This window comes from Marmota monax, unplaced genomic scaffold (assembly GCF_021218885.2).
Source record: "Marmota monax isolate L192 unplaced genomic scaffold, Marmota_monax_Labrador192_F-V1.1 WCK01_AAM20220418_F8-fsc00038, whole genome shotgun sequence".
NCBI classification, from domain to species: Eukaryota; Metazoa; Chordata; class Mammalia; order Rodentia; family Sciuridae; genus Marmota; species Marmota monax.
Genome location: NW_026692498.1, coordinates 5,153,935 through 5,171,736, shown reverse-complemented (window position 1 = coordinate 5,171,736; position 17,802 = coordinate 5,153,935). Strand labels below are relative to the sequence as shown.

The following is a 17,802-nucleotide window of genomic DNA, read 5'->3' as shown; positions in this document are numbered from 1 at the left end:
AAGTATTTTAGGATCAGTTTGTCATTTTCTGCAAAGAAGTCAATTGGGATTTGACAGAGACTCTGCTGAATCTATAAAAGTCATTTCAGGAGTACTACCATTTTAACAACATTAAGTCTTTTAATCATAAACCTTTCCATTAATTTAGCTCTTCTTTAATTTCTTTCAGCAATAGTTTGTAGTTTTCAGAAGTAAGTTTGACATGTTTTTCTTTAAAAAAAATTTTTTTTAGTTGTAGATGAACAGCATGCATTTATTTTTATTTATTTTTATGCAGTGCTAAGGATCAAACCCAGTACCTCACATGTGCTAGGCAAGCACTCTGTCACTGAACTACAGCCCCAGCCCAAGTTTTACATATTTCTAAAATTTATTATCATGAGATTCTTTCTTTCTTTTTTTTTTTTAAAGAGAGGAGAGGAGAGGAGAGGAAGAGAGAGAGAATTTATTTTTAATATTTATTTTTTAGTTCTCGGCAGACACAACATCTTTGTTTGTATGTGGTGCTGAGGACCGAACCCGGGCCGCACACATGCCAGGTGAGCACGCCACGGCTTGAGCCATATCCCCAGCCCCATCATGAGATTTTCTTAACTTCATTTTTAAATTGCTCATCCCAAGCACATAAAAATGATTGATTTATTGCATATTGATCTTGTATCCTACAACCTTGTTGCGTTTCAAGGTTCATCCCTTGTTATGGTCAGATAATATTCTAACATTTCTTTAATGGTTTCCCAGGTTTTATATTATATATATATATATATATATTTTTTAAAGAAAGAGTGAGAGAGAGAGAGAGAATTTTTTTTTAATATTTATTTATTTTTTTTAGTTTTCGGCAGACACAACATCTTTGTTTGTATGTGGTGCTGAGGATCGAACCCGGGCTGCACGCATGCCAGGTGAGCGCGCTACCGCTTGAGCCACATCCCCAGCCCTCAGGTTTTCTATATTATGCTATCATGTCATCAGCAAAACAGATGGTTTTACTTCTTCCTGTCCAATCTAGATGTCTTTTAGTTCATTTTCTTGACTAACTCTCTGGCTGGAGCCTCTAGTACAATGTTAAGTGGAAGTGGTGAGAGTTGACACCCTTGTTTTGCTCCTGGATCTTAGTGGGAAAATATCTAGGCTTTCACCATTAAACATAACCCTAGCTGTGAGCTATGGTTTCGCACAGCTGTCCTCCATCAGCTTGAGGTATTTCTTTTTTTCTTTTTTTTTTTTTTTGAGAGAGAGAGAGAGAAAGAGAATTTTAATATTTATTTTTTAGTTTTCAGTGGACACAACATCTTTGTTTGTATGTGGTGCTGAGGATCGAACCCGGGCCGCACGCATGCCAGGCGAGCGCACTACCGCTTGAGCCACATCTCCAGCCCGAGGTATTCCTTTCTATTCCTGGTTTTCTAAGTACTTCCCATCCTAAAAGCAGGCTGGATTTTGCTAAATGCCTTTCCTGCAGCCATTGAAATGACCTCGTCATGTTTTGTCCTTCATTCTACTGATTTGGTTCATTACATTGATTTTCAGATTTTAAAACAACCCTACATTCTAGGGATAAACCCCAAAAGCCATGCTGCAGACTCCTTTTTATAAGCTTCTGGCTTTAGTTTGCTAATATATATATATATATACATATATTTTAAAGTTGTTGATAGACCATACGTGGTGCTGAGAATCCAACTCAGAGCTTTACACATGCCAGGCAAGTGCGCTACCGCTGAGCCACAGCCCCAGCCCAAATTTGCTAGTATTTTATTCAGGATTCTTTTGTCAATATTCAAAGGAGATATTGATCTATAGTTTTCTGATGCTGTCTGATTTTGGTGGCAGGGTAATAAAACAAGTTATCAACTATTTCTTTGCCTTCTATTTTTTGGAAGAGTTTATAAAAAATTGGTACTAATTCTTTAGACATCTTAGAGAATTCACAAGGAAGCCATCTGAGCCTGAAATTTTGTGAGGGGGGGTTTTTCTTTTTCTTCTTTTTTAACTCAACTTCCTCTCTCTTTACTCAGTATAGTTTTTTTTTTTTCCCACAAGTTTTATTTTTTCTTGAATCACTTTAAGCTGTCTGCTTCTAGGAATCTGTCCATTTTATTAAACTTACCTGATTTGTTGGTACACAAGTGCTTGCTCATGGTATTACCATTACTGCTCTATTTCTGTAGAGCAGTAATGGTAATGTTTCCTATTTCATTCTAGATCTTAGTACTTTTGAGTTTTTTCTTTTTCTCTTGGTTTTGCTTAAGGTTTGCTAGTCTTGTTGATCTTTTCAAAAATCAACTTTTGGTTTTGCTGGTTTTCTCTTTTTTTTTCTGTTCTCTGTTTTGTTAATTTCTACTTTAAGCTTCATTATTTTTTTCCTGCTATTTGCTTCAGATTTAGTTCATTCTTCTTTTTCTGGTGTTCTAAGGTAGAAGGCTAGGTAACTGATTTGAGATCTTCTTTCGCAATATGGGCATTTACAATGACCATAAATTTCCTTTTAAGCTGCTGCTTTATCTGCATTCCAGAAGTTTTGGTACGTGTATCTTCATTTTCATTCATCTCGTAGTGTTTCCTTTTTGATTTCTTCCTTGATTTACTGGTTATTTAGGAGTGTGGTGTTTAATTTTCAGGTATAGTAAAGTCTCCCAAGTTTCTTTTTTTCTAGTTGTAGATGGACTTAATACCTTTATTTTTTATTTTTATGTGGTTCCGGGGATTGAACCCAGTGCCTCACATATGCTAGGCAAGTGCCGTACCACTGAGCCACAACCCCGGCCCTCCCAAATTTCTTTTGTATATGAATTTCGAATTTTACTACACATTGGTCAGAGAACATACCTTTTATGATTTCAATCCTTTCAAGTTCCTAAAACTCATACATGGCCTAGCACATGGTGGGTCCTGGAGAATACTTCATGGAAAATATTTCATGCATACTGAAGAATAATGCATATTCTCCCATTCTTGAGTGAAATGTTCCTTAGATGTCAGATAGGTCTAGTTGTTTTACAGTGTTATGTTTAAGTCCACTCTTTCCTTGCTGATCTTCTGCCTACTTGTTCCATCAATTACTGAAAGTGGAGTATTCGAATACCCAAATTATTATTGAGTTGACCATTTCTACCCCCTCGATTTTGACAGCTTTTGTTGCAGGCCTTTTTGGGGTGTGATGTTAGGTGAAGTTGCTACATTTTATCCAAGATGCGGCACTACTTTGTGTTCTCCTGTTTCTTTCTCTCTTTTTGTACCATTCTTGCCCAATAACATTCAATGTGACACTGCCATCTCCACACTTTTGAGTTTTCCCACCTCCATCTACTCTTGGCAAAGTACAAGCCATAATGATCATTTCCTAAATTCTTGTTTATCTATGACAATTAAAAACATTTTTGCACTATGATCCACAAAAAGCAGCCAATAGTAATTTGTGAAATCACTTCAGAAATGCCTGTTTTACTGACCACAACCAATCCCAATGATAAGGTAACTCACTACATTTCTCAAGCTTTGAGGTTCCCATTAAATGCTAAGGGGTGAGACAGGATCAAGGTTTATGCTGACAGCAGCCTCAGTGGTGAGCTGGTGTCCATCCAGAAGATAGCCCATAAAGCCTTGGACTTTCTCCTACTCTTACCTGTTAGAGTCTGTAAACAAGTCAAAATAACACCTGGCATTTTGCCAGGGGAATGTTAGAGTTTGTAAACAAGTCTGGATGGTGCCTGGCAAAATGCCAGAGGGAATGGTTTGAGAAGTAACAAAAGCGAGCCATTAAGTGTGGAGATTCCTTATTGGTTGACTGATGTATCTAGTTTATGCTAATTAGATAAGCTGTGTGGAATGTATAAATACTGCTCCTGTCCTGCAATAAACGGCTCCTACTCCTGCTGTATCAACATACGCAAGTTATTCGTCACCCCCCGGTTATTTTGCTGCAGCCAGCCGGACTGCGGCACTTACCCAAGCAGGAATCATACCTGGTTTTCTAGGAAACACTGACTTGATCTGACGCTACAGAAAACCCTAAGCTAATCCAAACTACAGAGAATTGGCCAAGAACAACTCGAATTGAGAATATTCAATAGTGGCTAGATTGATGTTAAGAAAAGCAAAACTAGGGTCTGCGATTGTGGCTCAGCAGTAGAGCACTCGCCTAGCACGGGCAGGACCCGGGTTCAATCCTCAGCACCACATAAAAATAAAGGCATTGTGTCGTGTCCATCTACACCTAAAAAATAAATATTAAAAAAAAAAAAAACTAAAAAGTTGTTCTTGGGGCTGGGGTTGTGGCTCAGTGGTAGAGTGCTCGCCCAGCATGTACGAGGCACTGGGTAAGATATTGTGTCCACCTAAAAGCTAAAAAATAAACATTAAAACATACGCCACCATCACTCACAGTTCACCCCTTATAAACCAAGGAGCTGTGACCTGTGAGCTACTAAGAAGGTAGTTCTATTTGTTCTCCATTCTATGCATCATGTAAATTAGATTTAACTTTAGTTTTCGTTTGATTCTTTTGAAACATTTATGAAAGTTATGCAAAAAGTACATCTTTACATTTGTACTGAACGTAAAAAATATATATCTTAAAAGTTACAAGAAATTTAGTGGGCTGGGGATGTGGCTCAAGCGGTAGCGCGCTCGCCTGGCATGCGTGCGGCCCGGGTTCGATCCTCAGCACCACATACAAACAAAGATGTTGTGTCTGCTGAAAACTGAAAAATAAATATTGAAATTCTCTCTCTCTCTCTTTCTTTAAAAAGAAAAGAAAAGAAATTAAGTATTTCAAAAATTTTTATAGAACAAATCAATTGCTGGGCATCTGGTGCACACATGTAATCCAAGCAACTTAGGAGGCTGAGGTGGGAGGATTGCAAACTCAAAGCCAGCCTCTGCAACTTAGAGAGACCCTGTTTCAAAATTAAAAAATTAAAAGGGCTGGGAATGGGCTGGGGATATAGCTTAGTTGGTAGAGTGCTTGCCTTGCATGCATAAGGCCCTGAGTTCAATCCCCAGCATTACCACCACCAAAAAAAAAAAAAAAAAAAAAAAAAAGGGCTGGGAATGAATGATGTGGCTCAATGGTCAGTTGTCCCTGGGTTCAATCCCTGGTACCGAAAAGAAAAGAACAGATCAAAAGTATGGATAGAAAAACATGATTAAGATTACATAGAGAGGGCTGGGGATGTAGCTCAGTTGGTAGAGTGTTTGTCTTGCATGCACAAGGCCCTGGGTTCAATCCCCAGCACCACCAAAACAAAAAAACAAAAGATTACATAGAGCATTAAACTTACATTTTACATATTGTTCAATAAGAATAAAAACTGCTAAAACCCTTAAGAATAAAAAAAACTATAATGATGGGCTGGGTTGTGGCTCAGTGGTAGAGTGCTTGCCTAGCATGTGTGAGGCATTGGGTTCAATTCTTAGCACCACTTATAAGTAAGTAAAATAAAGACCCACTGACAAAAACAAAAACGTATCCTGGTAACCCAGGGCCTTGTGCATACTGGGCAATCCATACTCTAGCCCTGCAAAGTTGTTTTTATAACAAAAGAAAACAGTACACATTACAAACTGGAAAGAATCATGATCAAAACAGTAATAATGTTTGTGTACATACATCTGCTTGATCTCCGCTCAACTGCGTTTTTGCCAGTCTTCAAGGTGTCCTTGCCCGTGTGCTGTAATTTTGACTGATGCTGCTGATGGTCATTAGACAACTTGCCTCCATTTCTCCTGCCATTCATCACCATGTTCTTGGATTCTCCCAACCACTTCATACCCACAGACAGCCTGGCCCAGGTGCATTTAGTCACTCTCTTCAAATAGCTTAGAGAATAATTTCAGTGTTCTCTCCTAACAGAAACAAAACATGAAAAACAAAACAATATGGGGAGATAAATACATGAAAAAGTATGCTAAACCCACCCCAAGAAAGACACATAAGATTGAAATTAATTTAGTAATAATGTCTGCATTCTGAAAGACAAAATAGTCTTTAGCTTCCCGAACCACACCATGTCACGTTCAGTACTATATTGCCCCCAGACTCTAGTCATAATATAAACTACATAAGACAGGAGGGATCTTTCTGACTTGTTCATTTCTTGTGCTTAAAAGAGTGACTGGCAGGGCTGGGGATGTGGCTCAAGTGGTAACATGCTCGCCTGGCATGCGTGGGGGTGCTGGGTTCGTGCTGGGTTCGATCCTCAGCACCACATAAAAATAAAATAACGATGTTGTGTCCACCGAAAACTAAAAAATAAATATTAAAAATTCTCTCTCTCTCTCTTAAAAAAAAAAAAAAAAAAGAGTGACTGGCAAACACTAGGTGCTCAATAAGTATTCACCTTTCAGTTAAACAATAAGAAGCATCTTTGTTCTTTATTTTGCTGACATGTAGGAATAGCTCTACAATGCACTCAAATTACAGGTTTTGGTGATACTCTATGAGCTGGGTAAACTATAAAGAAATCATGTCCTTGTCTGAAGGAAAGTTTAGGAAAAGGCACCTAGGTGAACTTCTGTCCACCATGGTAAATGGACTACCATTGTTGCTAATGGTATAAAAAATGATGCCCATTCTATCACTATTCTATCATTCTATCACATGGAATAAAAAAATGATGCCCATTCTATCACTTCATTATGGAATTATGCTTTAGTCTAAATCACATTTAAAAGGCCCAAAGATAAGAAAGCACAAGAATATACAACTCTGTAGCTAAAAGGACTTTGTGATCACTAGCACGATGCCAACTTACAGATGAAACCAGGGCCCATTCCAATCTGCCTGCAGTGGAAACGTAGAACCTAAGTGCTTTTACCCAAGCATTGCTTGACTGTACCAACAAGGTCATATAGGAAGTTTGATTTACAAAACATATAGAAAGTATAAATAATGGACTTTTTTTTTTTTAAGTATAAAAAATGGACTTTTTTTTTTTTTTTTAAGTGCTGGGATTAAACCCAGAGCCTTCCACGTGCTAATAAGCACACACTCTACCACTAAGCTACACTCCCAGCCCCTTAACAAATGACTTTCAAGCACTCCCAGCTGGGATTACAGTTTTGTATCACACTGCCCTGGATAGCAGTGTACTTCTGAAGCATCTACACACAGTAAGGTTGAAAAATAAAGTAATGCACCATGGCCCTCTCTCACCTTTCTCCTCTCTCTGCCTAGGCTACTATCACCCATGTCCTTGTGTCTGGCTAATTTAGTTCTGCCCCAATTCAGTGTTTAGGACCTCTACAAAGTCTGCCTTGACCTTCACTGCCAAATGCATTTGCATATCCCTAATACAAAACAAGTGAAAGGCTTTAGGTCACTGTAACTAACCATCTGCTTCCTTAATTGACTTGAGAGTTCCTGAGGTCAACAATCCATTTTTTCTTATCTCTGACCCCAGTATCTAGCATAATGTAGAGTAGATCAGAGGCACTCAACTGATGAAAGAATAAATGAGGCTGTGCTCTAAACCAGGTCACACAAAAAAACTGTATTATCTGTTTTTTGTTTTTTTTTAAACTGTAATTAAAGTTACTGCCTGACCTCTTCAAATCTCCTTCTATTTCAAGATGCCTATGGTGCTAGGGACAGCAAAAGAAGATCCTGCACGGTAGGACTCACAGCCACCACCAGCAACCTCCCTACCCTCTGCCACTCTGATTCTGGCTCAGTCCCTAGTTATACATCTCCAGGAAAAAAGGGCGAGGAGGAGAAGCTAAAGTACTTTTTGTCATTTAGGGACTCTATCCCCAGAACACCTCATATAACACATGATTTGTATGACTGAAGAATGTGTGTTTAAGACTCTAATTTTCCTCAATTATAAGACCTAAAGGCTATCTGCATGGAGCAGAAGAGGGAAACTCCAGATAGAATTAAAGAGACACAAAAGATAGCAAGCCATCTCTCTATGGAGAATCCTTATGTTTCAACCAAGATTCCCACTCAGCAGGTACAAAGCAGAATCTGGGAATGAGGCCCACCTGGGGATGACCTACAGGTACAGCAGTGTTGAGAATTATGTTTACACTATTTTATCATCTATCAGGGCAAAGAGCAGATGGCAGATTTAAATACAAATTATGGAATAAATTTTATTGAGGAAATTATATAATTTCAGCAATACACATTTCAGCCAGTTTATAGAACAGACTGAGACCCATGCCATTTTATAATATCACTCTGACTAAATGTGGGTAAATGATCCAAATTGTTAACAACTGGGATTTGGGTCTCAATTACATTGTGGTCAATTACTGTTTGAACTGAAGGTCCCATAATGTGATAGGCTCTTCTGTCAATCACAGTTGAGGCACACTGCACGTACCTACATATGGCCTAGCAGAGATGCCTGTCCTTTCCACATAGCCACAAAACAGTGATCAGTAAAGCAGTTCTAATAAAGCTATCAGTCATCTCGGGGGCTATCCATAAACTTTTAGCTCTACTAATTATCAGAATATTGTTTGTTCTGGCAACAAACAATATTAGACTCTGTTCTTATGACATGATCTTTCCTCTAGGACCGCAAAAGCAAGCCCCGGTTGAAAGTTATAGACACTAAGGGCAACCAGGAGTTAAACACACTGTCTTTCTGTTAAAGACAGAAAGCCTGGAGGCCTCTCCCAACATATACCAATGTAGTTTCTCCGCCATGGAACAAAGAGGGCTCACATGGAAATACCCCCTGGTTTGATTTGGTTGACAATATCTGAACTGATTAACCACTGACTATATTTAGAACTAAAAATCACTTCAATTTTATCCCAAAACTGGCAGAAGAAAGAAATTTAAGAAAGAAGTAATGGCCACTCCTTAAGTGCAGAACTATAATCTTTCTCAATTCTAATTTCCCAATGTAAAAATGTCAGGAAAATTATTAAGACTTCTATATCCAGATACTGCTGGGGGCACTGAAGACTCAACAAAGAACAAAACAAGGTTTCTGCCCTCATCTGTGCTTATGTAGGTTAGTGAACAAAGTACTAGGAAATAACAAATAAGTAACTTAATAAATAACATCAATAAATTTAGTTAACAAGTAAATGTCAGCACCTTGGGGAAAACAGAGCAGTTTGTGGTGGCAGGGGTGATGGTGGAGAGCTGAGGGGAGCTGACAGACACCTGGGAAAATGTGCAGCAAGGGGGGGGCGGGGAAGCGTGAAGCCTGGAGGCCGAAATGCCAGTCTGAGGAACAGCACAAAGGCTGGGTGGCTGGAGCAGATTAGAGGGGGCATAGGCACAGAGCACACAGAGGCTTCTAGAAGAACGAACATGAAACATAGGGTTTCTGAAGTCACTGAAACGGAGGCATTTACTCCCAGTGGCATGGAAAGCAGAGGATCCAAGTCAGTCTTTTAAAGGACCATGCTGGCAGCTTGCTATGTGACGGGCCACAAATGAATACTTTAAAAAAATAGTTTTAAGAATCTCTAGGAACAAGAGAAAGCAGGGAGAGCAGCAGAGAGATCACTGAAACCAAGCAGAGAACTAGTGGCCTGCAGCAGCGGAGGTGGAAAGAAGAGGTGGGAGTCTTTTTTCAAAAATTTACTGACAGTTGACACTTAATGACAGACTAAATTTGGAGGTGAGACAAACAGGACTCAAATGTGCCTCCAAATGGAAGACTGGATTAATACTCAGGTGATGACAAAGACTACAGGAAGACTGGGTTTTGTCAAGGGTTTGGGTGCAGGAGTTTGGCTCTCGTTTTTTGAGATGCCCATTAGAGACACCAGTAGCACAGGTAGCTGGACACAAGGTCCTGGAGTACAGGTCAAGGTTAAAGAGAGATATCTAGAGAGTGAGTGTTTGTTGATGGTGTTCTAAGCCATTGGATCAGACAAAATCACCCAGGCGTGAATGTACATAAAAGAAACCCAACAACCGAGGGGGCCTGCTGATGAGGTCAAGACTAAGAGAAAGCACAGGACAGTGGAAAGATGCAACTAGCGAGGAAGGAGAGGGACCAAACCAAGGAAGGTGTCCAAGCAGGCTTATTCCCAGAAGGCAAGTATCTCTTTCTCTAAACTGGACATGATGGGCCACTGCTCAGAAATGATGGAGAACTTCTAAACTGGATGTGACAGCTTAACACATGTGCTGAGGAAGACAGAGGAACTTTTGCTAAGAAATAGATGGCATAGGGAAAGAAGAATAGCAAATAATAGTAGTAGTAGTAGTCGTAGTTATTATTAAGAAGTTTCACATGCCAGAAAAGACATATGTAAATTAACTCAGCATAGGGGAGGATAGATGATGGGAACTGGTTAATTAGAGAACACCTTGCTTTCAAAGTTTTGTTTTGTTTTTTAATTAACAGTTAATTCTCTGAATTGGAATGATATGGACCATCTGATTGTGAGAGTGGGGTAGAATTCCCTCTATTTTTGTAAGCTTCACAAAATGGCAGAACCAGGGCTGGGGTAGCTTAGCAGTGGAGTGCTTGCCAAGCATGCATGAGGCCCTGGGTTCCAGCTAAGGAAATGCAACTGTGACTATGCTCCAAGATGGTGAGCACCATCCCTGAAAGGATGACTGCATTAATGTCAACAGGACAGATGCACCCTCCATGATTCTACTGGATCAACAAGAAAGGGACGAAGTACATTTTTAAGGCTCTACTAACAAATAAAAATAAAAGGGGGACAATTTAGGAACAACATGAAACATTTAAAAAGTTAGGGATGTGGCTTAGTGGCAGAGCACTTGCTTGCCTAGCTACCATCTGCAAGGCCCTGGATTCCATCCTAGCACTGCAAAGAAAAAGCAAGCAAGCTGCTAAAATTGAGAATCGTATGCAGGCTGGGGATGTGGCTCAAGCGGTAGTGCGCTCGCCTGGCATGGGTTCCATCCTCAACACCATATAAAAATAAAGATATTGTGTCCACCTAAAACTAAAAAATAAATATTAAAAAAAAGAATTGTATGCAAAGAATTAAAGAGAAAGCTAATTTGTCCACACACCATAATGCCCCTAAGGCAAAAGTACCCCACTCCTCACTACCAGGGTACAGCGGGGATCACTACCAATGGTAACACCAATAGCCATTTTGGGGGGATGTGGCTCAGTGGTGGAGCACTTTTCAATGTGTGAAAGGCCCTGAGTTCTATCCCCAATACCACCATCCCCTACACAGAGTTTCTACCTCAAATGTCTACAGTGAATATATTTATTTATAATTAGAAAGCAAAACAAAACCTCAAAGCGCTGATACTTACCCAGAAAGCAATGTGCTAGGAAATGTGCCTGGTTCCCATCAAGTGCCTGCATTATGGCAGGCAGTGACAGCCCCTCAACAGTCCCTTTACTGAACTATACGTTGTTCAGTAATTTTTGAATTAGCTCGTCTCCGATTTGAGAACCTTGGTTCCAATCCTTATTTCACTTATAGACAGGAGACAGGAGATATTTTGCTTAACATCCTTACACAAATCAGGACTTTTAAAAACCTATCATAAAAATAAAAAAAACTGATTCTGAAGGACTATAAAAATTTTAACATAGTTCCTGTGACATTACCAAGAAATCTCTAAGCAGTTTAACATGCTGAATTTGTCTGAAGACAGTTTATCTTAGGAGTATTCAGAGGCAGGGAAACAAACCCCAAGTGGTTGAAACAGAAAAGTTAACACACATTTTTAAAAAGCAGGCTTTAGCCTGTTAGGAGTATTTTTTGGAAATTTTTATTCAGAAAAGCAAACAAAACATTTTTCAAGTGATTCAGCTATAATCTGATATAAAACAATTCCACACACCCAAGAGTTAACAGTGTTATCCCTGGAGAATGATTACAAGTCATTTTTATCTGGAACATGTTCAACTTTTCGAAACGAACACACATCACATTTGTAATAATGTACATGCATGTTTGTGTGTGTGTGTGTGTGTGTGTGTATAAATATATATATGGAAGCAAGAAGGCAGGGGGCTGAGGTTGTGGCTCAGCAGTACAGCGCTTGCGTAGTGTGGCGCCCTGGGTTCGATCCTCAGCACCACATAAAAATAAACAAAATAAAAGTATTTGTCCATCTATAACTAAAAAAAAAAAATTTTTTTTTTTTAAAGAAGTAAGGCAGGCTGGCTGCCTCCTGCACCAGACCTTTGCCTGTGGGATGCTGCCAGCCTGCCCTCCAGCCCCCGCCCAGCCCCACTACCCCAACCCCAGACATCCTTGTCACATTTCTCCCATGCTTACCACCACTGTACTCGCTTCTTGTGCTCTTATTTGGTAACACCTACCTTCCCACTGGAGTTGAACTAGCTAAGGTATACTTTCCTAGCACTCACACCTAGCACCCAGGCCTGCCAAACCATAGGACCATTCACATCACACCTTCCTTTTTTTCAGTACTGGGGATTGAACCCAGGGGCAATTAACCATTGAGCCACATCTCCAGCCCTTTTTATTTTTTTATTTTGAGACAGGGTCTCTCAAGTTGATCAGGGCCTAAGTTGCTGACACTGGCCTCAAATTTGCAATCCTCCTGCTTCAGCCTCCCAAGTAACTGGGAATGACAGATGTGCACCACCACACTGGGCTACATCACACCCTCTTTCAAGTTTCAAACTTAACTGTTGCATATCCAGTTAGTCACTGGATCTTTCCTCCAAAACTACAAGTACAAAAGAATTCTACAAAGAATTCCAAATTAGTCTCTATGAACCACTACTCCAAGTCCATCTGCAATCACCATATATCCAATGTTTTACAGAACCTTAAAGTAATAATTCTAGTGATTAGGTCAATATAAGAAGCCCTGCAGGACTGCGGTTATGACTCAGCAGTAGAGCGCCTAACACATTGGAGGCCCTAGATTCGATCCTCAGCACCACAAAAAAATAAATAAAACAAAGGCATTGTGTCCAACTACAGCTAAAAAATAAATATTAAAAATATTTAAAAAAAGAAGCCCTGCATCAGAGAGAGTTCTGAAAAATATCCCAACATACCACTCACATACAGTTGTTCAGTTACCAATCTGTTAGAAAACTACCATGAATCCATGTTCATGCCTGCAAACTTAATAGTTTTTTTTTTTTTTAGTTGTAGACACGTCTATCTATCTGTTTATTTATTTAATGTGGTGCTGAGGATTGAACCCAGTGCCTCACATATGCAAGGCAAATGCCCTACCACTGAACCACAACCCCAGCCCCATGCCTGCAAACTTAAAATCTGCTCCTACAAAGAGCTGTTAGAAATCTCACTTGAGAAGCTAGACACTTAACCTGTCAGAGCAGTTTAACTATTGCTAGTGGTGGGAAAAGAGATCTGTGTTTCTCTAGACTCACAATTATGCCTCCACCTACATCAGAGCTGTCACTGCAACACTGGAGCTGCCATTTCAGCCATGGCACCTGACACCCCTAAGAGTAGGTCTCTCCATATTTGTGAAATGATGACAAGTGTCATGTTATTATTAGGTTGTCATTCCTGTTTCCTTCTCTAGCTTTTGCAGGGTGAAGCTCAGATGCACTTCGCTTTGGCCAATCCAACAGCTTCCCCAAGCAGCCTCAGGTGGCAATGCCCTCATCGGGTCCACCAAGGGAAAGGGGCCCTTCTCAGGATTAAATGATGGTTAGAGATGCCATCACTAAATTTTTTAAACCACTGAGCATGGCAAATTGATCTAACTGTTACTCTAAAGGAGACTGGAGTAGGCTGAAAATGACCCCAAAATTGATCAGATCCCAACCTCTGGAACCTGTGAATACTGCCATGTAAGGAAAGGGGTCTTTCAAGATGTCATTAAAGATTTTGTTATGGAGGGATTCCACCTCTTGGGTCCCCTTCTTCCTCCAGGAGGTCTTTTCTGCTGTCCTTTAATAAACTTCTAATTTCTACTCTGAAAAAAAAAAAAAAAAAAAATTTTTGTTATGGAGATTATCCTGGATCGTGCAAGTGCACCCTTAACACCATCATAAATGTCTTTCTTTGTAAAGGAGAGGCAGACACTGGAGTGATGTGGCTATGGGGAAAGGAATACTACTGCCACCAGACACTGGAGGAGCCAAGAGCAGATTCTCTTCTAGAGCACAGCCCCATCACACACTGATTTGGGTCCTGTAAAAATGATACTGAGGGGCTGGGGTTGAACTCAGTGGTAGAACGCTTTCCTTACAGGAGTGAGGCCCTGGGTTCGGTCCCCAGCACCACATAAAAATAAACAAATAAAAATAAAGATATTGTGTCCATCTACAACTACAAAAATATTTTAAAAATATTTAAAAAAAAGAAAAAGAAACTGATGCTGAATTCAGGGCCTCCAGAACCGCGGGAGAATACATTTCTGTTGTTTGTAGCCACCAGGTATGCGGCAATTTGTTATAGCAGCCACAGTTAACTAATAGAGATCATGAAAAAGTAAACCAAAGTAGAAATGCTTTACCATTATCAGATACCAGAAACATAAAATTCTAACACATATACACACACAAAGGGCATTTAAAACTACTTTGAAAGTTATTTTTTTCCCTTTCAGCTGCAGAAATAAAACACAGCTACAGGCTTATATGGATTCTGAAAATAAAGCTAGCTTCCCAATTGCACATCTCATCACTCATGTACTGTGCTAAGCCAGATAACCAAGATCTTCTTTAGAAGCTTTATGATTGAACATTTTTCTATTTATATATAGAATTATAATAACAGCTATTTAGCTAGAATTTTTCATTTAGTAAAACATTTTAAATAGCAAAACATCCACTGACTGGTAAGTTTATAATTAGACATGTGCATCTGCTTACTGATCTAATCCGACATGTAATAAATTCCTAACTGCCTTATTACAGAAAAGATTGCTTCACAACTTCTCACATGTCCATGTCCAGAGGGATTTTACATAAGAAAGAATTCATGTCTACAATAGTATCAGTAGGTATTTTTAAAATAAAGGTCATGTGGTTGGAAGAAAATTCAACAAAAACCAAAACAAAAACAACAAAACCCCCACAGAGAACAACAAGAACACCTGCTTCCCCATCTTTCCTACTGACCCACTGCTTACCTAGTACTAAGTATAAATAAAATCCAAGATGCTTCTTTGTTACCCTTTCCTCTGAGACCCAACAGCTCCTCACTCTTCTAGAAACAGATGCCATCTGGTGCCAAATGTCTGTAAGTACAGCCTCAACAGCCCACAGTTCCTTAAAGAACAGGTAATTTCTACTGAGCAAAGGGTGAGGGGAACTTGAAAGGTGATTTCTGGGCTGGATTTCAAGGGATGACTGAGTCTGCCAGGTGGTGCACTGAGCCAGAGGGAGGCCATGGTGGCTTTGGCTGTGGCTCTGGAGTGAAAGCACCTGGGTCCCTCTCTTGTCTCATCTAGTACTTTCTTTTCTTAAATATTTTCAGTTGTCAATGGACCTTTATTTTATTTATTTATATGTGGTGCTGAAAATTGAACCCAGTGCTTCCCACGTGCCAGGCAAGTGCTCTACCACTGAGCCACAACCCCAGCCCCTCATCTAGTACTTTCGAGCAGTGTGACCAAGCACAAGTCATTTAACCTTACAGTCACCTCCTTGGTAAAATGAATCCTCCTGGATTTGGCACACAGACCGAATGAGCAGAAGTTGCTAATAAAGGTCTCCAACTGCCTCCTCTTTCCAACTATTAAGGCAAAAGCAAAGAGGGCCAGATGCACTAGACATTTCCTTTCCATTCCCCATCTAACTAAAGCTCCCACAAGGGGGAAATATACCAGCTCACTCACATTTAAAAAAGAACAAATTTTCAAGAGAATGAAAAAGAACAGGCAGTGCTAATTTTGATAGAGAACTGAGCATCAGTTTTGCTATTCCTACAGCTCCTGAGAAGGAATGTGATTTCTGGCAACAGTGTGCATATTAAAAACCACACCAAACTATACTCACATATCAACATTCAGAGGACTACAGATTTTGTTACAGTTTGTTGTATATCTGGTAAAGCAGATTAATTTTTCTTACTTCAAGTCCAGCTTTTATGATAACAGCTACAAGCACTTAGTGTTTCCTACATTCATTCTATCATTTGATTCTCACACACTGTCAAGCAGGTAATTTTTCCTGGTTATCAGACAAGAGGTTGGAAAACTTTCTCAAATGTGCCCTAAAAAAGATTGATTCCTCTGGTGGAATACCGAGATTAAAGACAGGAAATGAAATGTAATAGTAGTAGTGGGTGGGAAGAGAGATAACCTCTGGTGTTTAAGATAAAAGGATGACAAAACTTGGTAACAAACTAGAAACAGGTGGTGAGGAGTTCAAGCTAAGTTAGAAATCTCTGGTGAGTGCGAGGCTGCAGCCTAGAAGACTGCAGGGCTAACATTTACTGAGCCAGGGAACACACCAGAAGGTGCGCAGAGGAGAGGAGCAAGCGTGGACTTGCTGAATGTGTGGAGAAGGGCAGTGCCAGGTGAAGCTGTCCTAAGATGTTAAAACTCAGAGGAGCAGAGGCTGTGAGGAGATTCACATTAATAAAAGGACTTCACAGCTTACCAAGCATTTCAACATTAAGTCATCATAAACACCTCAGATTCAAAGAGAGAGGCTCGAGAGGCAAGTTACTTGCCCAAAGTAATTCACTTCTTCTGACAGGACACTGTACAACCCATAATACATGAAACAAACAAACAGAAAACAGGGGCTGGGGATGTGGCTCAAGCGGTAGCGCGCTCGCCTGGCATGTGTGCGGCCCGGGTTCGATCCTCAGCACCACATACAAACAAAGATGTTATGTCCGCTGTAAAAAATAAATATTAAAAAAAAAACAAAAAAAACCAGAAAACAGTCTGAGCTTTATCATGGGCAGTTAAATGAAAAGAAAAGAGAAGAAAAGAAAGAGATGAGCAAGAGAGAATCACAGTACCCTCATGCACAGTATTTGGGAAATGTGGGTAAGTGCCTAGCTCAATGTCTGATACATGGCTGTTCAAGAGGCAAGGATCTAATTCCGTAATTCTGGCACAGCATAGGGAGACCACCTCCTAGCTGGACTGTTCCACCACCATTTCACATGATCACTTCACTCTGGTCCAAGAACTGTGCCAATCACGTCATGTGCACCACATCATTTACCCACATCACAGTCCTTTAACACATATACAATACTACCATTATAATCCCTATCTTACTAAAATAATTAGGAAAAAAATCAGGACACATCTAGGCCAAGAGTACATAATCATAACATCATGTAAGAAAGCAATACAAACCTGATACAAACAATTTTAAATACAGTTTGCTCCATAATTGAAAAGTCAAACCCTAAAACATAAGGGACATGGTTCCTGATTTCATGGAGCTCTGGGTATTGTGTGGGAAGAGGAAAAAAAAATCAAATAACATGCAACTATAAATTCTGGTTAAGAGTTCTAATGGAAGCCAATAGATGTTAGCAGAGAGAATAATGCAGTAACAGACTTTAGATTAGCTGATAAGGAAATATAAACCAAAAGTATATGAAAAGGTTCACTTTTTTTTTTTTTGTACTGGGGATTGAACTCAGGGGCACTTACCACTAAACCACATCTCTAGCCCTATTTTGTGTTTTATTTAGAGAGAGGGTCTCACTGAGTTGCTTTAGTGCTTCACTTTTGCTGAGGCTGGCTTTGAATTTGTGATCCTCCAGTCTTAGGCTCCCAAGCTGCTGGGATTATAGGCAACAAAGAAATATTTTTTTTTTTTTGAGGCAAATAGCTTTATCTGAACCCTCCAGAAGCCTAATAAGGTTGTTTTTGTTTGTTTTCAAGGGGAAGAGAGGTTTCTCATGGCAGCTCTAGCCCCAGACTCCACTAGTTCACTTGCTGAA

The 17,802-nt window shown here is 39.8% G+C and overlaps 1 protein-coding gene and 1 non-coding gene across 8 annotated transcripts in view; one reads left to right on the top strand and one right to left on the bottom strand.

Annotated features, from left to right (window-relative positions):
• Kmt5b (lysine methyltransferase 5B) overlaps positions 1-17,802 on the bottom strand; it is a 58,881-nt gene that overhangs the window by 35,110 nt on the left and 5,969 nt on the right. For 6 of the 7 annotated variants that reach the window (XM_046444984.2, XM_046444985.2, XM_046444980.2 and 3 more), the window contains exon 2: positions 5,615-5,850. In XM_046444984.2, coding sequence (XP_046300940.1) covers positions 5,615-5,774 — 160 coding nt within the window. In that variant the 5' untranslated portion in view covers positions 5,775-5,850. Of the gene's footprint in view, positions 1-5,614; positions 5,851-13,705; positions 13,801-17,802 lie in introns of those variants that run through there. The other variant, XM_058579666.1, reaches the window with a different exon arrangement.
• Trnaa-ugc (transfer RNA alanine (anticodon UGC)) lies at positions 5,173-5,245 on the top strand. Its single transcript has one exon. It is a non-coding gene; the product is annotated as a tRNA-Ala (tRNA).